The sequence below is a fragment of the Strix aluco genome, chromosome 4 (genome assembly GCF_031877795.1).
Source record: "Strix aluco isolate bStrAlu1 chromosome 4, bStrAlu1.hap1, whole genome shotgun sequence".
NCBI classification, from domain to species: Eukaryota; Metazoa; Chordata; class Aves; order Strigiformes; family Strigidae; genus Strix; species Strix aluco.
In genome coordinates, this window is record NC_133934.1 from 85,012,399 (window position 1) to 85,038,258 (window position 25,860).

Here is a 25,860-nt window from a genome sequence, read left to right on the forward strand (position 1 = left end):
TACTGCGTTCTTCTTTAGAGGAATTCATACCCCTGAGAAAATGTAATAGGGATTTTGTTTCACTAAATATGCGTTCATGTGCTTTCCTTCTCTCTTGTGCACACACACAAATGCAGGCAGGTAAGCTATGTAACTTTAAACTCTCTGAACTACTGGACATCAGTCATAGGAGTTATGAAAATCCAAGCCACATACATCGATCAATCACATGAGTATTAATATTTGTTTCAGTGATATTTCAAGTGTTTTTTTGTCCCTGAGCAATCTTAACTCTCATGTCATCTTGTAGTAATTGTGATGAACAACAGATGGAAAGAGGTAATATAGAAAGAGAAAAGCAATTTTGTACTCCTTCTAGGTAAAAATTGTAGAATCAACACCTTATTTTCCTTATCCAGTGCCATATTCACTATGCTAATTTTACAGAACGAATAGTCATAATCCACTTTGTATCATTACAAATGTATTATTTGTAAAGGAGCCGAGGGACTTTAAATTTAAAATAAAAGCCACACAAGCAGAGAGAAACAAATACCCTAAGGGCAAGCAAAATGGATTCCCTGGAGGGGACGATTTTACACAGAGGTGGAGCTGTACGGGAAATACCAAGGACATCTCAAATAGCAGCAAGCATGAACGACTGCCCAATTGCACTGTTAGCTCCTTAAAGCACATTTCATAATATGTGCAGATACATACAGAGGGAGCGAGGTATTTATTGATTTTTGTTTTGAAACTGACATTTAAATTTGTTTTTTTTTTCTTCACATAAAAGGCCTCAGCAGTTTTCAGTTGTAGCAGCTGTAACTCCCCTTTCCAAGACTGCGAGAAATGCTGATGTTCCAGTTTTCATACTCAGGGGGCTGGGGTGTTGGATGTTTCAGATCAGCTACTGGGTTTTCTCATTCTGTGAGTCTGAGAAATTTCAAATGCTGGTTCTATTCTTATACACATAGCTCATGATTTTTCAGCAACATCTTATCCAATTATAAGATCAAGATCAAATAAATACATGAAGGTTTTTGCCACGCTCCGACTTGGAAACAATGGCAGAGATCAGAACAGAATTTACGTCTGCCGGACTTCTGGACCATTACTGCACCTAAATCACACCGCTCCAAGCTCAAATGAGAAAAAGTAAATAGAAAAAGTATCCTTCACAATGAGACATGCAGACATACAAGGTCAGTGTTCTATAAATTCTCAGCTTCAGAAGCAGAACTGCAGGACCAGCGATTTATAGGCAACTCCTGCTGATGTTTCTAATTGCTGTAGTAGGGATTATGTGCCTTCTTCACAGCAGTAGCATGTAAAATCTCTTCTCCATTTCATCTGCTAAAGCTCAGCTTCCATGCCTGTTCCTGGGGCTCATTAGTGTGTGCTACAGATGTTGCTAGATAACCTTGCAAAAAAAAAAAAAAAAAATTATGCAGCTGAGCCCTGGTCTCATTTGTTTTGAATAGATAGAACTTCTGCACCTCTTTCAAGGTGTACCTCTTTGTGGGGTGTTCATCATCTTCCTGGAGTTTGGGGGTGGCTTCTTTACTTAAGCATGTCCTTCACAATTATTTGGTTTACAGGCATGGAAAAAATAACCTTTTGTACCCGTATCTCTGGTAGAGGTTGTCCCAGACACATGACCAGTAATATTTCTCTTAATGTCCAAGTAAGGAAAACATACTCAATGTGTGCTTCTTTACTGTTTTTAAGTTACACAGTATTTGAACAGTCAGTGAGTATCCTACAAACACTGTCACTTTCCACAGTCCTCTGGCTCCTTAAAGCTATTTTCTGGTTAATTATCCTAACTCTCACCATCCAACGAAAAACTAATAAACCTCATAGGAAGACAATTCACTTTTCTTTTCCAGAGCATTATAAATGTTTGACATTTCTTAAAGTGAGGGTCAGGACTGAGGAAACTGTTAGAGATAAAACAGCATTACAGATGTCTGCCTTCTGTGTATCTGTGATACGCATACCTTCATGCATAACAAATTTGCTCACCTCATAGGAACAGGGAAGGGAGGTAAATGATATCCAGCAATCAGGTTCATATCATGGGATGTTTTTGCACTAAAAGATAAAGCTACGCTTTCCTTCCTGTTACTTGCATTGCTATCAGTCAAAGGTCCCACAAAATAAATGTAAACTGCCTCTTCCTCTTAATTCACATGAGACCCTCAACTGGAGTGAAGGATCCCTATTCCATTTTGGAGGTGTGTTACAGATGTCACTTAGGACACACACTGAGGACAACCACTGTTTAACAGTCTCTTAAACTGGATTTTCATTAATTCTCGTATTAATTCTGATTAGAGTTAAAAAGGCTATGTGGCATTCATAATCCACTGGTTCTGTTTCTCTGATTGCACACTCTGAATATGTGGGCCACCACTGTCAATGCTTATAGGAGGAGAGCTGAACTTGCACAAAAAAATTAATCTTACAAACGGCTGACGTCATACTCAGCTGTGTGAACAGGTCTGAGTTCTTCCTTGGCCCAGAAAATTCCCGTTAGCTTTGCAAAACTGTATAAATATTGCAATACAAATTGGACCTGGACCCTCAAAATCATGTAGGTTTGTTATAACAGTCACAGTGACTTTTATTTTAAGAGCAAGGGCCAAAAATTATAAAGGAATACATAAAAGACTTCCCTTCCAGTCAGTTTTATAGGTAACAGAACATACTGAAATTGGTGATAGGAGAGATTCTTCCTTTGTGGAAGATATTTTTGACTAAGCCAAACCATTAGCAATACTTTTCCTAACCAGCTTTTCACAAATGGAAATTCTTTAGAAATGCTTTGAAATCAAACATCAAAGTCAGAAAGAAAAAAAAAAAAAAAAAAAAGACATTTTAGAGTGATAATAGGAAACATACTGAAAAACCTGTAAAAAAAATGTCAATCTATTGCTGCCACGTGTTTTACAGCACTGTGGGTCAGCCAGCAGAGCAGATCATGTCCCGTCTAGGCTTCAGGGAGTGGGGGACAGCTGGAGGGTTTTACCTGTCAAAAGAAGGCTTCTCTCCACAGTCAAATGCATCCTGTAACTCCTTGACAAGATTAGCCTGCCCAGGCAATCGAAAAAGGCCTTCTTCCTTTAGCCCCCGCTGCCGGATAAAATCCACACACTGCTCCACCAACATAGGAGCCAGACGGTTCCCATATCGCTTTTCATATCTGACAGTATCTTCCAGCTTCTGCCCAAAAATACCTGCATGAAAAAGAGAGATCTGACTTGGCTGAGATTCGTAAAAACATTTGAGGAACCCATGTCTTCTATTACAACCCATGCAATTTACAAGTCATTTAAATGCATGGACAATTAACGTACTCCTTTCTTAAGGATAAAATGCTCAATTTCACCTTTGATATTCTCATGGAGATATAATGCTGACATATTTTACAACAATGCTCAGAAACATTATTTAAAATAAAATACTGTAAATGATTTTTCAGACCATAAGCACAGAAAACATAGAAATAATACAGATAGGATTTTCTGTCACAAAGCTTCCACAACTCAAAAGTGATACACATCTCCACCCTCTTTGCTTCATGCCTGGTTATCTATAAAAAAATAAGTAGCTCCTGTATCAGTTTCAACAGCATCTAAACATTACCTTTACACATGGAGGGAAAAAGATTTATAAATATAATGCAGGATTTCATTCCTCCCAAACCAAATTATTAAGTTCTCCCACATAAACAAAGACAATTCCTATAATGTATTACCAATTGCATTATCATTGTCTGCTTTAGCAACAATAAGCTTTGTGCATGAAAAAAGATCCTGACATTAAAGGTGAAATATGTCAGACAAACTGCAGGAAACCTGCATTCATACTTAACCTCAGAAGAACATGAAGGTTTTTTGACAGAATTAACTTCAATCCTGATCTGAGGATATTATCGCTACCACTGAAAAGACAGCTACTCTTCATAACCTATTTTGCCTCTCCCTTTCAAACTGCAGAGCCAGCCATCATAGCCAGCATCACACTAATGTTCAGGCACATCATCTGTGATGGAAGCTCTCTCCATCAACTGTTCAAACCACCATTTGTTGAACGGTATTGGGGCTGAGGGAAGGCAACTCGATTTCTATATGTATATTTCTATAGCAAGACAAAGAATGGTTCTAAGGCAACCGTGATCAGAAACTAAAGACCAAATAATAGGCTCCTTTTCCAATTACATACACTGGAATTTGGAAAAAAAAAAAAAAAAAAAAAAAAAGGGCAGTAAGTCAAATTATGCCCTTCACTAAGTGCACAGTTCCTACTGGTTTAAAAATATTCAGCAAGGAGAACAGAGTTGTTTTGGTTTGCTTTTTCTAACAAAAGCCCAAAGTTAAGCCAGTCAGATTTTGCTTTTGGACCAAAAACTTTACCCATAAACTACAACTACATGAACAAATAACCACAAGCTAAGGTAGCATCCAGATTGGAGCATCCTTCAGGGCAACCTTCAATGTGTACATTTTTCCTCCAACAAAAGAAAGATAATCAACATCTCAGTTGTAGGGGGGAAAGTTGCCTTGCATACGCTGCGGGATGTTATGGCAAGGTAGGGTAGTAAGCTGTCAGTCACCCATACTGAAGATCTGGGGTTTGTATTTAAATGCAATCGTTTTTACTGTAGCACAGGAAGTAACTGGAGGGAGTAACTGATGTCCAGCTAAGACATCCAGAAAGTATTTCACGATGCAGAGCAGCGTATTTGGTGATTTTGATGGTACTCACACTTGTGGATGCCAAAACCAGCAATAGGTAAGGGGACTGAACATCACACAGTCACTCTTTATTAGCTCACTTTTTTTCATGTTGTACAAAACCCAAAACCCAACAATTGACAATTAAAGAAGGAATTTTTTAAATTTCAGAGTGAGTCAAGCTTAGAAGAATACTGACTGATGTGGAATATTTGGTGTCTGCAAAGTTCAGCCTCTTCATGCTGGCAGAGGAGTTAAAGTATGTCTTCTTAATTCTTACATACCTTCCTAACCTCTTGCAAACTGCCCACGGGGATGGCAGGAGTATTAAATGAACACAGGTTTCCTGTATTTGTCTGAGTTAAGGGTTGCTGCTGGTCAACACAGAGGAAATCCTCAAGTCCCTCCATTTTCTAGACCCTCTTTCTGAAAACAGTGGAATTAAGGAGGAAGGTCAACTGACTTTCAGTGAAAGAATCTGTGTGATTGTAGGAGTTTGGGGATTCCAAAGTCCTTCTTTATACACAAGAAGGCTGCTGTTCAGTGCCCCCCAAATTGTCCCTTCTCCTGGCTGATTCCTCTGCCTCTCCTCAAAGGGAATGTGTTCTAGCTCCCAAGCATCTTGGTGGCCCTTTGCTCAACTTCCTCCAGTTTTACCTCCCCCGCTCTTTTTTCTTTCTAATGGACACAGTATTTGGAATATGGTCCAAAAAATGCTGAGCAGAGGGGGTTAATCACTTCCCTCCCTCTGCTGGCTCTGGTCCTGCTGATACTGCCCAGACTGCTTACTTAGCCAAACCCTACTCGCTGCCAGGTCCACTTACAGTTTACTGTCCCCCAGGGCACCCAGGTCCTTTCCGCAGAGCTGTTTCCCTGGGGTTATACCTTCTTAGGTGTAGGACTTGGCCATCCTACTCCAGTTTGTCCTAGGCACACACAGTCTGAGCTTTCCTTCAAGAGCCCGTGAGATCTCTTGGTTTTAAAGACAAGAGGTTTTGCCTCTTTTCAAACAAAATCAATCAGTTTAAGAGAGGATATTCCAATTATATGATGTACAATTACATCTCATGCCCACTGCCAGTACAATTAGTATGAAAAAGCTTTGTCCTGTTGGCTATACTTTCTTCTCTCCATGCTAACATTTTTTAATCAGTAATGTGCACATTGAAGCTTACATTTGCAGAGGAAAGAGTAAGTTCTCAAACCTACCAGACTGCTTTGAATCTCCTATTCGTAATGACACTGCAGTCAAAACACATCACTTCCTATTAATACATTTTTTGAGATGCTGCCTTTTTCTCCTTCTTTCCTTCATTTTAGAATTGGCTTTCAAAGCATGTCAGATACATAACAAATAAAATCAGAATAAGGGGTTTTCGTGCAGTGGGAGAAAAAATCATTCCTATATTATTATAAATTGCTGATGCACCACAACACAACATGTACTGAAAACAGGTGGCAACTATAAAGCATTAAGGTGTCTGTAACTAGTGTCAACCAGTATTTATAAAGACAAATAGAAAGTAACAAGCGATTCATGTACAAAAGGTGACATTAGATGGATATAACAAACCTGGTTCTGTATTGTAGCAGCAAATCACAGAATCATCTAGGTTGGAAAGGACCTTGAAGATCATCTAGTCCAACCATTAACCTAACACTGGCAGTTTCCAACTACACCATATCCCTCAGCGCTATGTCGACCCTACTCTTAAACACCTCCAGGGATGGGGACTCCACCACCTTCCTGGGCAGCCCATTCCAACGCCCAACAACCCCTTCTGCAAAGAAATACTTCCTAATATCTGGTCTAAACCTTCCCTGGCACAACTTGAGGCCATTACCTCTTGTCTTATCGCTCATTACTTGGTTAAAGACTCATCCTCAGTTCTCTGCAACCTCCTTTCAGACAGCTGTAGAGGGCGATGAGGTCTCCCCTCAGCCTCCTCTTCTCCAGAATAAACCCCCCCCACAGTTCCCTCAGCCGCTCCCTATCAGACCTGTGCTCCAGAACCTTCACCAGCTTTGTTGCCCTTCTCTGGACACACTCGAGTCATTCAATGTCCTTTTTGTAGTGAGGGGCCCAAAACTGAACACAGTCATCGAGGGGCGGCCTCACCAGTGCCGACTACAGGGGTAAGATCACTTCCCTGTCCCTGCTGGCCACCCTATTTCTGATACAAGCCAGGATACCATTGGCCTTCTTGGCCACCTGGGCACACTGCTGGCTCATGTTCAGCCGGCTGTCAATCCACACCCCCAGGTCCCTCTCTGACTGGCAGCTCTCCAGCCACTCCTCCCCAAGCCTGTAGCGCTGCTGGGGGTTGTTGTGGCCCAAGTGCAGCACCCGGCATTTGGCCTTATTGAAGCTCATACAGTTGGCCTCAGCCCATCGCTCCAGCCTGTCCAGATCTCTCTGCAGAGCCTCCCTACCCTCAAGCAGATCAACACTCCCACCCAACTGGGTGTCATCTGTCTAGACTCGATCCCCTCGTCTAGATCATCAATAAAGATGTTAAACAGGAGTGGCCCCAAAACAGAGCCCTGGGGGACACCACTCGTGACCGGCCGCCAACTGGATTTAACTCCGTTCACCACAACTCTTTGGGCCCAGCCATCCAGCCAGTTTTTTACCCAGCAAAGTGTGTGCCCATCCAAGCCTCGAGCAGCCAGTTTTGCTAGGAGAATGCTGTGGGAAACGGTGTCAAAGGCCTTACTGAAGTCAAGGTAAACAACATCCACAGCCTTTCCCTCATCCAATAAGCAGGTCGCCCTGTCGTAGAAGGAGATCAGGTTTGTCAAGCAGGACCTGCCTTTCATAAAGCCATGCTGACTGGGCCTGATCATCTGGTTGTCCCGCATGTGTTGTGTGATGGTACTCTGGATGAGCTGCTCCTCAGCTTCCCGGGCACCGACGTCAAGCTGACAGGCCTGTAATTTCCTGGATCATCCCTCCAACCCTTCTCATATATGGGCGTCACATTGGCCAATTTCCAATCTGTCGGGACCTCCCCGGTCAGCCAGGACTTCTGGTAAATGATGGAAAGCGGCTTGGCGAGCACTCCAGCCAGCTCCTTCAGCACCCTCGGGTGTATCCCATCCGGTCCCATAGACTTGTGTGTGTCTATGTGATGCAATAGGTCACTGACTATCTCCTGGATTGCGGGGGGCTCGTTCTCCCAGTCTCTGTCCTCTGGCTGAGGAGGCTGGATTCCCTCAGAACAACTAGTCTTTTTATTAAAGACTGAGGCAAAGAATGCATTAAGCACCTCAGCCTTCTCCTCATCACTTGTTACCATGTTTCCTCCTGCATCCAGCAGGGGATGGATACTCTCCCTGGTCTTTCTTTTGCTACTGACATACTTATAGAAACATTTCTTGTTATCCTTGATTGCTGAAGCCAGGGTAATTTTCAGCTGGGCTTTAGACCTCCTGATTTCTGCCCTGCATAGCCTCACAGCATCTTTGTAATCACTGTAGGTGATTCATAGGTACTGAATGAAGAAAACCTTAAAAAACCTATATGAGAGGAAAAATAAAACCTGATGGAATGGAGAGGTAACCAGTGCCAAGAGAAAAAAAAAAAAATCCAAATCGGAGCCTAAATTTCCCAGTTCTGATCCCTTAAGTGTAAATATTGAATTGTTTCTAATACTAACTGCAATAGGGTATACCATAAATGAAGTGAGTTTCATTGAGACACTTAAAATACACATAGCTAGGAATGCCTGAAGGAGATAAAGAATAACTACAGCAGTTGTCTCAGATCTGACAGGCTGGATTCAGATCCTCCACAGTCCTCAGAACACAGTTACATTGAGTCTGGCCACATATATACTTCACGGCCAGAGGAGTAGGTGTGTGCCTCATCATCCTCACATATCACATAAAGCTTCAGGGACTTGGCTCCCCATCTACATGAATGGTGATAATACCATATCTATCTCACAGGTACGAGGAGCTCCACACTCAGCTTTGAGAAGTCATAGCTAGCATGGTAATTCCGACAACCATGCAATAACCTAAAGTTAAGACCAAAGTCTCATGGAAAATCACCACATCACACCTTGAAGTGCGTCTGAAGTCACCATCTACTACCCAATTTGTTTGGGTTTGGAACTCATCTCAGGCAGGCTTGGCTTTGTTTCAAAGTCTAGGCTGAACTTCTCCAAAGGAAATATTTCCTTCACCTGACGTGCAGAACACGGCACCAGGCAGCACTTGGCCATGAAAGGAATCAGTCATGATAAACCTACATAAATATTGACTTGGAGTTACAGACTTGCTGATGCCTTATGGAAAAAGCACTCTGTTGCAGGGGCAGAAGTCACAGAAACAACGACAACTCTGCTTCCACATCATGTTACCACAGCTTTTACCTTGTTCATCACCTTTCTGGTGTCAGTTGGGTTTTTCACTGTTTTGGAAAAGCCATGACAGCCTGTAAGGTGCACCTTCTTCCACTGTCCCTTTCTAACGCCGTTATCCACTCTTACATCACAACTAACTACAACAGAGATACTGCAGATTAATAGTTTATGACGACTAAGACGTTGACTATTATGAAGCAACAGCAATGCTGTGAAGAATTGTGGTTGCAAACACAGTTGCCTTAGTAGTTGGCAGAGGCAGACAATGGAGAACCCTATCAGCTATACCTCATAACTGCTAACATCTCCTTTACAGAGAAGCAAGGAAATGACAGTCCAAGTTATGGAGACCACAACAGAACCAAAATCACAGATTATTCCACATGCTGTTTTTCAAAAGTAAATTTCTACTATAGTAACTAAACAAGAACACCTCTGTGAAGAAAGAAATAAAAGAGAGCCCTCATAACTCATGTTGTAATCCAAACCCAAGTTCTCCTCCTAAATCTCAATGTCTCCAAAATCCAGAAATGCACAGATGCACAAAATGATGACCTGTGGTTTGGTTTATCCTGGGGATAGGGTGCCAGAAGGGAAACAAACAAACAAAACCAACAAAAAACCTTGAGATTGGCAGCAGCTTGGCTTCCCCACCACTGGAGGAAGGCAGCAAAATGTACAGAATTCCAGTTCTGACCAGTCATTAGATTTAATCAGCAGAACTGCTTTTTCAGAGAGGCCCTTGTAGGTCTTTAAAGCTATATCCAATTAAGCCAAGATCACGCATAACATCAAAGAGAAAAATCACATGTTAGTAAAAGGCATGCTGAGCAGTTATTCATTAACTAGGACATTCCCGTGGCAGAAGTTTTGTAAACATTTTGAGAAACTGCATTTCCAAACCTAACAGATACCCATAAAGCTTATGAAAGACACTACAGTGCTATATCCAAATTCTACATATGTCAGGAGTTGTGAAAGCACTGTGCTATTTTCAATGGTATATATTCACAGTTTGAGTATGTTTTTTAAAAATCTAAGAATGCTATTAGTCAATTATTTCCTTAGCTACTGAACACAGGTAGGGGTCACATCTCAAGTCTATTGACTCTAAGCTTTAGATTCAGTAAGAAAAAAGAAGAAAGATCTAGGTGGCAATTCTGTGTCCTTGCTTTATAAGGAATAGCTTTAAAAAGCCCACCTGCCACTCTAGCTCTACCACAGTATACGCACTCAGCGAGCCAGAAGGTTTCTGCCTTTCCCAAAGCACCCCTCAGCAATTCAGATGATAGCATAATTTTCAGACAGCATAAATTACAGAGGGCTGATCCTTTCAACAGAGGGCCCACACCTGTACATGTGTTCTCTCAATATGCAGCAGCAGATCTCTGTCCTTCCAAAGCAAGTTCTGAGTTTATTGGCTATACTCATCAGAAAGGGTCAGTTAAGGTCAAAGGAATTGATCTCAGGAATTGATCTGGATGAGAATTTTAAGCAGCTCTCAATTCTACATCAGTATCGACAGTGAAAATAACAGATCAGGTGAACAGCTTTAAACAGCGGGACTGGGAACAAAGGTCCTGGAATAACACACAGAAGTGGCTGTCATGGCCACATAACACTTAATATGGAGTTTTAAATTATTATTTCTTATCAGCTTTCTGCTCTGGTGTTCCCCAGCATTAAGTGCTGGTTTAGGTGGATCAAAGGCAGGCAGTATTTTCCTCTTTTCTACAGAATTTTGTAATGTACAGGAGAGGAAAAATCTCACCAAAAATAGCAGTGGCAGAATTTTGTTCCCGCCTGACTCATTTTCTATTCTTCAAGCCTTCTCCTACCCCACAGTCAGTGTGATGCCAGCAGTAGATAAGGTAAGATAAAATCCTGCCCTGGAGTTTAGCACAGCTGCACACCAGCAGTTACTGCTTAGAAAAAACAACTCTGAAATAAGAGCAGAACTAGCTACAGGACAGAAAGGAATGGAGGCAATTTTAAAAACATCACCAGGAACTTACCACGGTCCATCACATCAGGACCTGCACTGTTTCTCTGGCCGTGGCCAATGCCAACTCCTCCTCCAAAACTCTGCTCACCCAAATTCACCATGCTATTGAATGTTCTCACCACTGCATGCCAGCAAAGTTACCCTCAGTTATTGCTTTCCCCACTTACCCTGCATGTGCTTTCAGAAGATTCCTGGGGTGTACTTAAACAGAGAGCATCTTCTCTAAATCAGATTTTTAAAGACACTTGGCTGTGACCCTCTTCAGATGCTGCCCTCTGAGCACTGACTTCTATGACATGACCTCCAAACAGGTCTGACATTTAATTTTTCGGTGCCTATCACAATGCAGCTTTGATCTGATTTCCAAGAAGGGTTCCACACCTTGTACCATCAGTGAAGATGATGATGTATCTCTGCCTAAGCATACAATGTCATGATTCCCTTGCAGTTCTTTCAATGACTAGCCAGTGGTTTTCCCTGCTAATTTTATTTTCCACATCGTGTTGCACAGCTTAGAACTAACTGATCTGCTTTACACAAGTATGGACTAGGTTTGCAGAAGGCTAGTTTTGCCTTTTTTTATACTTACGCATACAATCTGCAGATGAAGTTATAAGAATTCAGTATGCCAATTAATAAGACAAATTAGTTAGCCTAATTTGCCTGTACAACCCTGGTAAAGACTTGACTGAAAGTCCAGTTAATGTTCATCTTTCTGTTGACTTTAGTGGGACATGGATCTAGTTAAACATGTGCACCCAGCAATCTCCAGCTCTGATCTAGGGGCCTTGTGACAACGTTGTTGACAGAAAACGTGTATGAGAAAGCAACTCAAACAAATTATATGTAGAGGAAAGCAAATTAGCAGCATGGCCTCCATTATTCTGTCCTCTGCCCCAAGGGCTGCATCTTCACTTGGGAGTTTTAGACATGAAGAGTTTCTGTGTCAGAACATATGGAGAAAGAAGCAACAGCTGAAGCTCTTCTTAGAGCAGCTAAGGCTGCACCCCAGGCACAAAGGCAGCTGTCTGCAAAACTATCAGTTCATCCTTTATTCAACTTCCAAACATTTCTCAAATAGTTAAGTATATACATGGGGCACAAGGCGGCTCTAATTTACACCGATACCTTGAAACGCACTAGCACACTTCATACGGATACAGCCACATCCTCCTAGCCAGTCTCCAGAAGGACTGAACTCCAGCAGCCAAGGGCAATGCTGGCCCTGGGGAGTGGGGGTACAGGGGGCAAATAGCTTTCAAGGCTATCTCAGCTGCAGGTGATGGTGGATCTCTGCTGTAGTTCTGCGGCGAGTCGCTCACCAGTTGTGATCCCTCATTTCAAGGCATTGCCCCTGACTGCCTGTGCACACACAACCCTCAAAAGCAATGATGCTACTGCCTCACCACTGAGTCTTGTGAGCAAAGAGCTGCATGGTCTTGCAAAAGGACAAATGGCAGCATGGAGGAACACTTTAGGGAAGAACAGGAGATGAAGATGATTATATTTGTATAAGTCCTGTGTAAGATCATTTCTCACACTTGAGAACAACATGACAATTTAGCCCTTTTACTTGGATTTTTCTGTCCAGCATAGTTTTTAAGGCAGCACCAATATTCCCCTCTTCCCACAGACAAAGTTTGTGTCCTCATCATGGAGGCAGTTTCTCCCCACTCATCCCAAGCACCTTGACATCACTCATATTTCTTTCTCAGACATGCATCTCCCTTCCAGTGCTTCCAGCTAACATATCTTGAGAGCCAGCCTCCTCTTTGCCCTCCTCCCCCCAGTACTGCCATGCTCTGCTTCAACAGGAGCATGTGCAATGCAGAAGAAAACTAGCTTTAAACATCTCTATGCAGCAGGTGGAAAGGCAAATGCAGGCTGCAGGGCAGCAGGATGAAGTGGCAATGCAGCACTTGCAACAGGACAGTGTATTGTAGGGCTACACCTCAATCCATCAGAAATCTCTGAATCCAAGGACTTAGTCTTCTGCACAGATGCACATTTATCATGTTGCTTTGCTTTCTCTCTTCTCCCCCCTCCTCACTCACAGACAAAATACAAACCCAAACTCTTCTTCCTGATGTTCTGCCAGACAAATAGGTGACTCAGAGCATCACAGGTCTGATTCCCCCACTGCTCGCACTGATTCTTTCCTTAGAGGCTCTGCAATAACCTTGTCTCAAGCTACCTCATTCAGGCAGCCCATTCACAGACTATTATGTAGAGGACACAGCATCAGCTGGCCAGCTACAAACAAATGAACAAAGAAGTAAATAAATCATTTGTGGAATGTTGGCATCTGCATTGTTTAATGCCTTTTGTTTTGGTACTCTCATTTGCCCCTGCACACACAGCCCCCGTGACTTCTCAGAAATCATGGCTTCACTAGCAAAGCAGAACACAGCGACAGAATGGACCTACCTTTACGGAAACTAAAACACCGTTTAATTCTCCTATAAGTAGTTTTAGGAAGGAAAGGAGCTGCTGCTAAGGCACCTGGGCTGCGGACTCCAGCATTTCTGTCTTCAGGCATCATACAGGCCAGAGTCCCCACGTCCCTCCAAAGCTTTCCTTCACCAGCTGCATCCAGACGAAACACTATGACTGCTCATCATCACTGACTGCTGAGGAGTTTTTATAATAGTGTATTTTTCCTCTGGAGCTAGGAGATTTGTGGTCTTCTAGATCTTGGGTAGGGCTTAAAGTAATTTTAATGTTCTCTTCCCTGCTTCAGTTTTGCTTTGGGGAACAATTTCCTTCCGTCTCTATTTCCTTTCGGTTCTTTTATTTCCTGTGGCAAGACAACTGTTTATTATGTAATGTCACAACAAAAGAGTTTCAGCAAAAAAATGTATCTTCCATTCAAACAGAAGTGCCTGCACAGAGGGGGAGAAAGACCTCTTCCTCCCAGCTGGAACACGGGGTTGAGTGGCAGAGACTCCAATTCCACAGGAAAAGGTCAGTGCTTCACAGTGCACAAGGGTAACGAGAAGAACAATACCAAAAAGGCCACTGAAGAATCCTCCGAGATACGATACTCCTTGCTGGCTCCCTTTATCTCTGCAATCGTGAAGCAAGAACAACAGCCCCTTCGCCTAGAAGGCTCTCTGTCCATCACAGATTCCTTTCAAAAGGCTTTTTCTACACCCAGCACCCAGTCTGATGTTCTCATGGGTTTCTTGCTTGTTTTATTGCCTTCGAACTACCAGGAGCTCTCACGGGAGAGGCACGTCAGATGCGGCAGCAGCGCATCTTTGCCGGCAGGATCCCGGGGAGCTGCTGAGAAATACGTGCCTCCACGCAGGGATGCTCAGCCTGCTCGGTCCCTCTGGTCCCACGCCTGGCAATGGCAGCCACGGCTGCTGCTGCTGCCATCCGCGCCAGCCCCTCGCACGCAGCAGGTGCAGGGGAAGGACAGAGAGGAGGCAGCCGCTGCAACGCAGATTTGTCTGCTCCTCCGGGTGACTTTGAGTTGACTTCAGGCGGCTGTGGTGTGCGGCAGCTTGGAAAGCAAGCAGGCTGTGTCTGGCTCCCACAGGAGACCTTACACTGCTACTATCCCTGCTAAAATGCTCATGCTCCTTCTTCTCGCCTCCTCCCTCCCCCTTAGTTGCAAGCTCTGCAGTTAATGCTCAGGCCTTTCCCTCCTGTAAAAAATTGCCTTTTTAATCTAATCAGGAAAGGAATTTCATGTGCAAACAGGCATTGCATGCCCTGACTCATTTACATTTCTTTTCCCTTTCAGATTTTTTTCCAGTCACCTTATTCTTTTGGTGCAAAACCCAAGCTGTTTCTGATCACCTTAGCAGATTCCCACTTGCCCCCTCCCACCTTCTCTTTCTAGCACAGGTTAACAAATAACAATTTAATGATATGGTTAATCATTTACAGAGCTCCTTGCTCTGGTACCAGGAGTCCTTTCCCACTGCTAGACAAACTTTAAATATTACTGGCTCACCAAGACACATCCGTTGCATATGCACACACACAGCTTGCTTACAGTGCTTAAAGGAACCAGAAAATTCAAGTATGTTACTCAAAGTGGCACTTGACTTGTATGACACCAGACTGTTGTGGTTTACCAGCTAGTACTGAAATTTAGGAAGATGGGGTTTTGATTAATTAGCTGTCTGAAATAATTTTGTGTTACAAGTAATTACTTGTTACTGGCTGGTCATCATCATGTGACTACAACTTTTCAGTATCTTGTTTATAGCTAATGTAATAGATAAAAAGATTTTTAACTCTGGTGGCTACAGCTCATAAAGTCAGGCTTTTAGACAACTTAAGCAAGAAGTGCCCTTCTTTAGAAGGGTCATACTGTTGCAGCAGCTGTAGCAACATCCATGTAGCAAGGGATAATAAAAATAGGAGTGTGTTTGGCCATACATAATTACAGAGCTTATTAAGACATGTTAAGATAGCTCAGACTATCAACTTAAGTAATGAGTAGTTAATAAAATGGGGGACATGCTAGAAACACAGTTCTTAATGGTGACACCTCCCACGACACTGCCTTTGCCTTACTATCACGGTCAAATCTTCTCCGTGAAGACTAAACCCAAAAGCATGTTCCATCTATTCTCATGTTTTCCAGGGAGTTAACTGTTTGCTTCCCAATAAAAATAATCCTGAGTCAGTATATTTGCTTAAGAAAACAGGGGAGTCTTCAGTGAGATTCTTCCCTCAGTAACTGGCATTAAACACTCCTACAACAATGATGATGTCCTGAGAATTTTCATGGTGGCTGGAAGGATTCCCAGCTGGAAGCTAGAAATAGCTCTTGCCCTATAAAAGCAAATGAGGGGCTGGTGAAGAAAGCACAGGGTCAGGACTCGGGAGATTTGGTTTCTATTTGTAGCTCTGTGCATGGACTTGGGCTAGAAACAGAGCCAATTAGCGATGGTGGCTGTGCCTCTGCGATAACGTATTTAAGAAGGGAAACCTGGGAGGAGGGGGCTTGTGAGGAGGCGTTACGAGAAGGACACCTGTGTGAACACTGACGTCAGTTGAAGGAAGAAGGAGGAAGGGGCAGAGGTGCTCCAGAGCAGACAGCCCCCCTGTATCCTGTGGTGAAAGAGCAGGGCCACCCCCTTGCACCCATGGAGGTCACCAGAGGAGCAGAGATCTGCCCGTGGCCTGGGGAGGACCCCCAACGACTCTGTGGGAAGAAGCAGCCCCCGCTGTTGTACTCCGGCGCTGGGAGGACTGGAACACGTGAAGATGACCCATACCGGAGCATCTTGAGAAGAATGCATCCCGTGAGGAGGACTCACGACAGAAAAAGTTTGTGAAGGACTGTCTCCCGTGAGAGGAACGTCATGTGGAGCAGGGGGAAGAATGCAGAAGAGTGCTTCCCATCACCCTGGAGGAAGAAGCAGCGGACTGACTGCAGCCCCATCCCCTGCCCCTCTGAAGGGAGGAGGTAGAGAGAAGGTAGAGATATCAGGAACAAAACTGAGCCCAGGAAGAAGGGAGGGGTTGGAGGAGGTGTGTTTTTTAAAGATATGGTAAAGCTTCTCACTGTCCCATTCTGTCTGTTAAGTGTCACTGTTAGTGTTTCGAATTAATGTCCTTCTTTTCTTCCCCTAAGGAGCCTGTCTTTTGCCTGTGACCATAATGGGTGAGCAACCCCTCTCTGTCCTTATCTCGATTCCTGAGCCTTTTGATTAATTTTTCTCCTTCTCAGCACTGGGGAGGAAGGGGTGAGTGAATGGCTGCATGGTGCTCAATTGCCCTCTGGGCTCAAACCAGGGCAAGACATTATCACCAGAATAATAATGATGAGAATGATGATAATAATTTGCAGCCCCTTCAACATAAGAGAGCTTTTTAAAATGACAACTAGACATTCAGCAATAAATTTTGATCCAGTACTACTGAAATTATTGGGTATGCTGATCAAAAGAAAAAAAAATCCTATACTGCTAGTGCCAATATTGTGAGGCTTATATTGCAGTGCATAGCTTTATATAAAACTATTACTGGTCTTAGTTCTCACTTGCAGGAGAATCACTGACAGCTTCTTGTAGCAGGCGTTTATGAAACACATGGATGGTTTTTTAGCTGGTGATCAAAGGGATTACCCTGTTTCTCCCGGCAGGAAAGCTGATTTCATAGAAGACCAACCTTCTGTGAAAACTTCCCCTTGCCTTGGTAATGCACTATCATGTGCTATCCCCATCAAGTGAAGTGGTTCCAGACAGATTAAAGCCTTTTAACTGAGCCCTCTGCATGAGAACATGCCCGATACCTGCATTGCAAGTGAAAACAAAGGGTTTACTCCACTTTTTTTGAAAGATCTAGACCATTCTCCTCCACTTCAAAACTCTGGCTATGACTGAGAGACAACAGCAGAACCCTTACATGTCTTTAAGTACCTGGGAGTTTTGCACGTTTCCTCACTGACTCACCTCCTCCAAATGGCGCCCATATAACCCTGCGAATGGATTTCACCCAATCCTCCATGTCATTCTGCGTGCTCGCCATAAGAAGGTACGTCTCATGATTAGCCGTCATCCGCTCTCGGTCTCCTCCTGCAAGAGAAGATAATTGCACTTAGCAACCCTTTTGCTTTCCAGCCAAGTTCCTGCCAGACTGACTGCTGAAAGTAGTAATAGCGGCTCCATAGCAAGCAGACACGAATACTATGCAGTGCAGTGTTTATCGTCAGACACAGCATGAAAAGAAGGTCCTGTAAGTACATTTCCCATCAGACAGCTAGAAGCTGTCATGCTTCCAAAAGGAAATGAGAGGATAAATGTCATCGGTAAACAAAAACAGCCCCATGCTGTTCCAAGAACCACAGGGGCCTGCACTAATCTGTAACTTGATATACACACTGGAAATCTTGCAGCAGTTATTGTATCATGACAGAGAGAAGAAATGCAGGGGGAGATAAGTGTGCTTTGAACAAGTGGGGAAGACTCCATTTTTATTTTCAGGAACACAATGTTTCACATTCACGGCAACGACATTTGGTATACCCAAGTGTTGCTGTGAATCTCTAAGAAGGTGGCAGCCAACACTAGCAGCTGACATGGTACAACCCCCTGCCTTGGATGGGTCTGATGAGGATTAGATTAAGAGGAAACACAGTGCCTTATTATCCTTTATTTAAAGGATGAGCCAACACTAAAACGGTCAAAACCAGAATTTGGCTTGCCACAGCTCCAGGTTTTCACTTGTAGTACTGCTTCACCTCCATCCTAATGGGTACTGCGTTAGTCCACGAGCATGTGGGGATTCAAACCACCTTCCCAGCACTGCAGAAGGAGCAAACCCTTCCAGAAAGATAGCACCAGACATTTTGAAGCCCTTTCATCGAGCCAAGGGCATGCATGTATACTTCACACACAAACACAAGGCACCCAGAATTCCCGTGAGTTCTGTGTTCATCTCTTCCCAGATTCTTCCATTCCTGTTTTTGAATCTAGTCATATCTAAAGTAACTACCTCTGTTCATTACTGCAGGAATACTGCTCCTGGGAGGTCTTCTGAAGAGTGCCATGCTCAGTGCTGGGCATCGGAACAGCTAGGTTTCTAAAGAGAAAGTTCTTAAGGGCTGGACAATCCAACCATGACTTCCTGGCACAACCATTCTAAATGAACCTACTCATATAATCCACGCTTTACAGAATGAGGACACACAACTATAAAAGGTACTTAAGTGAAACTTGGTGAACACAAAAGCCCGATTTTCCCAGACCTGAGCACATTCTACTGAAGGCTTAAGGTTTACATCATTATCCAAAACTTAAATTTGAACGTGGAGGTAAAGAGAGACTCTGGTTTTCTACAGTCAAAATACAGCCATTCACATACCATATGTTCCCCAAAAAGGCATTCAAAGAAGTAATGCAACAACCTGAAGTACAATACATTTTAGACACAGTTCAAAAGTCTGAAGAACACCACTTTTTTTTCTAAGACATAGTTAAAAGTTGGGGATGAACCTATTTTAAGCGCCAACACTGGAGAAATACCAGGGTGAGCTAAACTGCATTGTATTTTTTTGGAATCTTTTCAGTGACTAGCATTGAGAATGGGTCTTCCTTCTATGCTATGTTCCATCATTTCTACCTTTCACGAAGCGGAAGATGAGGGTATGGGGATCAGGAAGCATTGGCATCCCAAATGGTGGCATTCAACCTGCCCAGCAGAAAGCACATTGTCAGGCCTTGGAAATTTACTCCCCACCTCTACCTTTTACATAGCCATCTTGACCAGAAGGAGGACAGATCTTTTTCACTCAAGCATGAAGAGTAGACATGATACTGTCTACAGTCTACTTAAACTGGCATATTTTACATATCATCCAGAGGTCTCATCCTGAAAAGATCCAAAAATAAAGATACAAACTGAAAGCCTCAATATATTGTCACGGCTATTAAATCAAACAGTAATAAATATAGTCTAGAGAAAAAAACATGCAACACAGCTGCACCCTTTTTGTGGCTGATAGAAACTGAATAAAATTATTTATACTATCATACAGTACTGTAGCTTCTTTTTTTTTTTTTTAAATGAATCAGGATCCTGTAAGGTGCTGAACAAAAAGATGCGTTCATGCAAAATACATATCAGATCCAGGAATAAAACAAGAGGTGACCTGATTTTCTTACTAAAGAGACAACAAAAAAGATGACAGCCACAGCCAAGTGATGGTCCTCCTCCCAGGTATCTGTCAGATTGCTCCCTATTCTTTCAATAGCCTGCATATTCAAATTCAGCAGATTATGTGAGATTTACTCAGTTATCACGTTATGACAAATTGGAGGGTGTTCTCCAGATAAACTGGATTAATCCCAGCAGTCTAGACAGTTCATTTACAGCATGGACTCCAGAGCAGTACTCTAAACAACTAACTCAGGTAAACACCCACTCAGCTAATACACAATTAATGTGTTTAATTTTGCAGAGAAGGAAAACGTTACATTTGATTATGTTATCTTTTGGTATGAGAAAGAAAAGCTTTCCTAACAAAAGGAGCTTCACCATTTTATAACAATTCTGGATCTGTCTACTTTGCAATCCAACTCCTTTCTTTCACACCACAATACCTGACCTTGCAGGATTCTTCTACTTGTGCATTAATTTAGTTATTACTCAAGAACTGAAGCCCACTAAAAGATTTTTGGGGATACAATAGCACATGTTGGATTTGTCTTTTACTGCAAATGTTAATTTTTAGTGGGACTATATTTTAAATACAAAATTAACAAGATCAGGGGGACAGACAAGCACAAATTACCATGATTCAGGAAAGAGTCATCCCAGGTAAGTAATATCAGATAAACAGAAACAGAATTAGAAGGCCCTTTCTGAATCTCCAATAGGTCCCCAGGACACTTCTGAAAGACGCTGTTTAGAATCTCCACTTTTTTTTTCTCCTTATAATATTATCGTTATGATTATAATGAAACATGAGCAGATCACAGTCTCCAAAAATCAGACATCTATTCATAACACAGATACCGCATCAAGGTCATCATTTGAAAACGGTGCCCAGCATGAAGTCCATTATGGATGTGAATGCATCCTTATTCCTCTCCTGTGGGCATGCCAATCATAATGTATTTTACCTGTATTGTTGTATAGCTCCAGATTATGCCTTCTCAAATTTTCTTTCCTGTATTTGCAGTCCAAGTACAAGAAATACCTAATCCTGTGTGTTGTGGCCTGCTTGTGAATAGCTGACTTGAGGGGCTGGAATATGAACTCCAGTTTGGTTTTTTGTTTTTTTGGTTTTTTTTTTTTTTCATTTTTTCCTACAGAATCATCTGGGTTGGAAAAGCCCTTGAAGCTCCTCCAGTCCAACCATGAACCTCACACTGACCATTCCCAACTCCACCAGATCCCTCAGCGCTGGGTCAACCCAACTCTTCAACCCCTCCAGGGATGGGGACTCCCCCCCTGCCCTGGGCAGCCCATTCCAACGCCCAACAACCCCTTCTGCAAAGAAATACTTCCTAAGAGCCAGTCTGACCCTGCCCTGGTGCAGCTTGAGGCCATTCCCTCTTGTCCTATCGCTTGTATCCCCTTGTTACTTTGCAGGTATCACAGAACCTGAACAGAGCAGAAGCCAGTCTATCTGACCAAAGAAGTTGACTCTGGCATATTCAAGATGAAAAGCTGTTGTTTACACAACTGATGCATATATCCTGTTTCTTCCAGCCTCTGGTGATGGCCAAAAGTAATTGGATATATGCTGTTTCTCAACACTACAATGTAATATCACATGTTTTCATTCTTGCAGCCCTAACCAATCCCTAATCTGTTTTATTTTCTTGGCAGTGTCAAAAATTAATTCTTATTTATTGAAAAAAAATCTATCCATAACATCCATTTGGAGTGGAAACAGTGAAATAGCACAATACCATGATGAATCTTCCACTTGGAATGGGTCAGACTTCTCCCCCAGCCCCCTTTGGCACTAGGAATGACTCACAGGTTCCCAGGTGCTCCTCCCTGCCTCCTTCGGGGGTTCGGGGGCTCAGGAACCAGTAAATCCTGGCTGCTGCTGGGCCTCAAGATCGGGACAGCTTGTGACCACTCAGCGCCATGCTGGGTGCAGCATTGTGCACCGAACCAGTGCCGCTTTGATACAAGCGAGACGAGGGATTTTAAGAACTCTTAACAGCAACCAGAAAAAAAAAAAAAAAAAAATTAAAATCCGGAGAGGCCAATCCCACAGGGAGAAAGAAGGGGAACAGCCTGCGCTTGCTCATGCAGCACCACACCACACACTCGGAAAAGCATGAAGAGGTGGTGACTGAATTTAAGGGTGATTTCTTTCCTGAAACACCAGGCTCAATAGCTCTCCTGCTTTTAATCGTCCATCAATTAAATGTGAACACACAGACCTGCATTCAGCTGCGGGGGGCAGTCACACAAAGTTGTTTTTTAATTTGTAGTCTCCTCTTGTCTACCCAACATCTTTCTCTTACCTGAATGTACCCAGGCTGAACTCTGAATGAAATATTTCCTTGTCCTTTCAAAAGCATCTTGGATTTCTTGCAAACAGTAGTTACAGCATTCTTGAGAATGGAATGCGAAGGGATTAAATTCATACCAACTGTTTAAAAGAGAATTTTCTCACAGGAGGGACATCAAAAACTAGGATTAATCTGATTTTTCTGAGCTGAGAAGTCATGGCCAACCTCAAAAGAATATTCACATACCAACAAAAAAAAAAAAAATGAGGGACAATTTTGAAATGAAACAGTTCCCGACTCCCTTGTGCATTTCTCTTTGCCACAGTTTCTGAAACCCTCGCTCTCAGCTTGGGAACTGAAAGACGGTGAAAGACAGACTGGCATTACAATAGAACCCACCAGGTTTTCTTTAGAAACATCCTCCTGTTTGGATGCGTCACATTTGTTTCCCAAATTTTTAATTTCTCAGGAAAATGTTAAATAGTAACATTTTAGCCTTCTAATGTTTCAGATCAATACACTAAATGCACCTCCATATGGTTTATTCAAATAGGAACTCCTGGCTACTTATCACCTCACAAAAAAATCAAGCTCACATACTTACAGAAAGATTTAGGAACTGATATTCAGACATTAATTTCTGAAAATCTTGCCTGAGTCGTCCTTTGTTTTCTTTCTACTGCACCCCGTTTTCACTCTATTTTCTTATTTTTTTTAGCTTGTCCTTCAAATAGTTCTCGTCGTTGTATGGTTTGGAATTCTCTTCCAGCTACTACTGTCCATCACCACGTTTCTGCATATGTGCATTGAACAATGCTTCTACCACATGACCCTATATCCCCTGAAGCCTCATAGTTGTACCAGCTTTTAAGGTAGAAGAGCTGATCTTTGTACAACTGATATTGCATACAAAGTTTGCAGCTCAGAAATGTACACATCTGTGTTTTGCATAAATCTTCCAAGTGTGGCCCAATGTAGAAGTGCCATCATTGTGTGCAATGAAGCAAGCACACTCTTCTCTGTTCAGATGTATAAGACTATAATTTGCAGTTCCTGGTAGGACTCCAATTAGTATTTCTTCACAAGCAAAACACCAATAATTATGATAAAATTCATGACTCTTATGCTACGCTTTGTGTTCTTAAATTTTCCCCTATTCTGCAAATGAACTGCCCATTAAGTGACACAATTGACCTATTTCTCTGTAAATAACCCACCTGCATTTCCTTCATCAACATTTATTTTACAGCATTTGTATTCAGACTTTTTAATCCTAAATAGCAATCATCTCTGCAAGTTGTATAGGATACTAGAATATCAGAAACCAAGACGACCACCTCATTCTCCTTTTTTTTTTTTTTTCTAATGAAATTCCTTGTTTAAGAACAAAACAGAAATTATGATCACCCAAACCTGATATTAACTCAACACTAACCACTGCTGCTTTAAGCATAGAAGTCTTCTGCTGGCCACCGCCTGTGCTAATCCTGAGTCTGATGAAAACCACGCGTAGGTGTCTTTCAAGAATGATTCAGGTTCCTGCACTGTGATATGGGACAATTTGTCATTCAAACTGCTCGTTAGACCAGTTTGAGCACTAAAACATTGTATGTTCACACCAACTGGGCCAGTGGAAAAACCTAACTGCAAAAAGCTTGGTCAGAACATAGGTTGAAATTTGCAAAGCAAAATGAAGGAGCTAAACTCTGGGATGCAACTGTATTTTATTAAGATTTTAATGTGTTATTGGCTCTGGGATTTGTTGAGAAACCTTTCTTCATAGCAAGTGAGAATCTGTGTTGAAGGCTCAGCAACTGCTTCATCTCATGTGGCCAATTTAAAGAACAGAAAGAGACACAGCTAGCTGAAACCTGTAACATTTTGGAACTGCACATCCCACCTGCTAAGCAGACAAGCTTATGTTCTTACAGATGCGTTGGTGGAGAGGAAATAGGGACAATGAATTTCTGCATATCAGCAGGGGACTTATTTCTGATGATGCAGCTAAAACACAGAGCTTGCAGACAAGAGCTGGGGGGCTGGGTTGGGTTTGGGTTTTTCTGTCGTTTTGATTGTTTATAATACTTAAAAGCTTCTTTATTCTGCACATGGCTGGTATTGCTCCTGCACTTCCTGCGTAAAACTTTACCAAGAATTTACAGCACCCTCTTAGCTCAACTAGAATGAAAAAAGGAGTACATGGCCTAAGTTCAAGTCACTGCCACCTTTTTCTTTTACCACAAAATTAAGGTAGTCTGGAGAACCAGATTCTTAGTGATCATGCAAAAACTCATGTCAAAAAGAACAACTCCCACTGTATGATTATCAGAGACTCTGTATTTACAGTAGTTTCAGCATTACTTCTGAAATGACTGTTACAGAATATATGCTGTATCTTCTCATCAGAATAGACCTGCTCCGTGGAAGCTACATAGAACACTGTATTTTCTCAACTCACATCTTTCACGACACAGCTTGTCTAAAATATCTCTGTATCATGAAGGAGGAAAGATGTCCATGAACCAAAGATGTGATGTTGGACTTTGTGAAGCTGAAAATCAACCAGGGAGGTTAAGACCAAGGTAGGTGGAGGGAGAATAGCTTGAACGTGGAATATAAAAGAGAGCACCCTGGAAAAGTCTCTAGTTAAGAGGCATTATCAGAGCCATCAGTGATGGAAACACCAAAAGCCAAGGGAAACAAAAAACTAGCACTAAGCTACGCTGCACTGAGGAAATTACAGGCTCCTTGCATGCTAAACAATCAAATCATAAAACACCCAATTGTTTCAGCTTGCACTGAGCCCCCCAGATCATAGAAACATGGCATGGTTTGGGTTGGAAGGGACCTTAAAAACCATCTAGTTCCGACCCCCTGCCACAGGCAGGGACACCTTCCAGTAGACCAGGTTGCCCAAAGCCCCATCCAACCTGGCCTTGAACCCTTCCAGGGAGGGGGCAGCCACAGCTTCTCTGGGCAACCTGTGCCAGGGCCTCACAGTAAAGAATCTCTTCCTTATATCTAATCTAAATCTCCCCTCTTTCACTTTAAAACCATTACCCCTCATCCCATCTCTACACCCCTGATCAAGAGTCCCTCCCCAACTTTCCTGTAGCCCCTTTAAGTTCTAGAAGGCCGCTAGAAGGTCTCCCCAGAGGCTTCTCTTGTCCAGGCTGAACAACCCCAACTCTCTCAGCCTGTCCTCACAGGGGAGGTGCTCCAGCCCCCTGAGCATCTTTGTGGCCCCCTCTGGACCTGCTCAAACATGTCCATGTCCTTCTTAAGTTGGTGCCCCCAGAGCTGGACACAGCATTCCAGGTGGGGTCTCACAAGAACAGAGTAGAGGGGGAAAATCCCCTCCCTCGACCTGCTGGTCACTCCTCTCTTGAGGCAACCCAGGACACAGTTGGCTTTCTGGGCTGCGAGCACATATTGCTGGCTCATTGTCAGTTTTCCATCCACCAACACCCCCAAGTCCTTCTCCACAGGGCTGCTCTTAATCCACTCATCACCCAGCCTGTATTTGTGCTTGGGATTGCCTTGACCTGTGTGCAAGACCTTGCACTTGGCCTTGCTGAGCTTCATGAAGTCTGTATGGACCCACGTCTCAAGCCTGTCAAGGTCCCTCTGGATGGCACATCCCTTCCCTCCAGCGTGTCAACCGCACCACACAGCTCAGTGTTGTCAGCAAACTTGCTGATGGTGCACTCAATCCCACTGCCCATGTCGCCAACAAAGATGTGAAACAGCACTGGTCCCAACATCAACCCCTGAGGAATGCCACTCATCAATTCTCTCCACTCGGACATCGAGCTGTGACT

General features: G+C 42.9%; 1 protein-coding gene and 1 long non-coding RNA gene across 12 annotated transcripts in view; one reads left to right on the forward strand and one right to left on the reverse strand.

Moving 5' to 3' along the window:
• ARHGAP24 (Rho GTPase activating protein 24) overlaps window positions 1-25,860 on the reverse strand; it is a 228,940-nt gene that overhangs the window by 18,914 nt on the left and 184,166 nt on the right. For 7 of the 9 annotated variants that reach the window (XM_074823888.1, XM_074823894.1, XM_074823893.1 and 4 more), the window contains 2 exons: window positions 17,516-17,638; window positions 3,014-3,221 (listed from right to left, as the gene is read on the reverse strand). In XM_074823888.1, coding sequence (XP_074679989.1) covers window positions 3,014-3,221; window positions 17,516-17,638 — 331 coding nt within the window. Of the gene's footprint in view, window positions 1-3,013; window positions 3,222-13,523; window positions 14,666-17,515; window positions 17,639-25,860 lie in introns of those variants that run through there. The other 2 variants (XM_074823891.1, XM_074823897.1) reach the window with 2 other exon arrangements.
• On the forward strand, window positions 15,944-19,594 carry LOC141923212 (uncharacterized). Of its 3 annotated transcripts, none has more exons than XR_012623234.1 (4): window positions 15,944-17,597; window positions 17,684-17,798; window positions 18,576-18,763; window positions 19,132-19,594. It is a non-coding gene; the product is annotated as an uncharacterized LOC141923212 (long non-coding RNA). The 3 variants fall into 3 exon arrangements; XR_012623233.1 differs by having other exon boundaries at window positions 15,944-16,592; window positions 16,696-17,597; window positions 18,576-19,594; XR_012623232.1 differs by having other exon boundaries at window positions 18,576-19,594.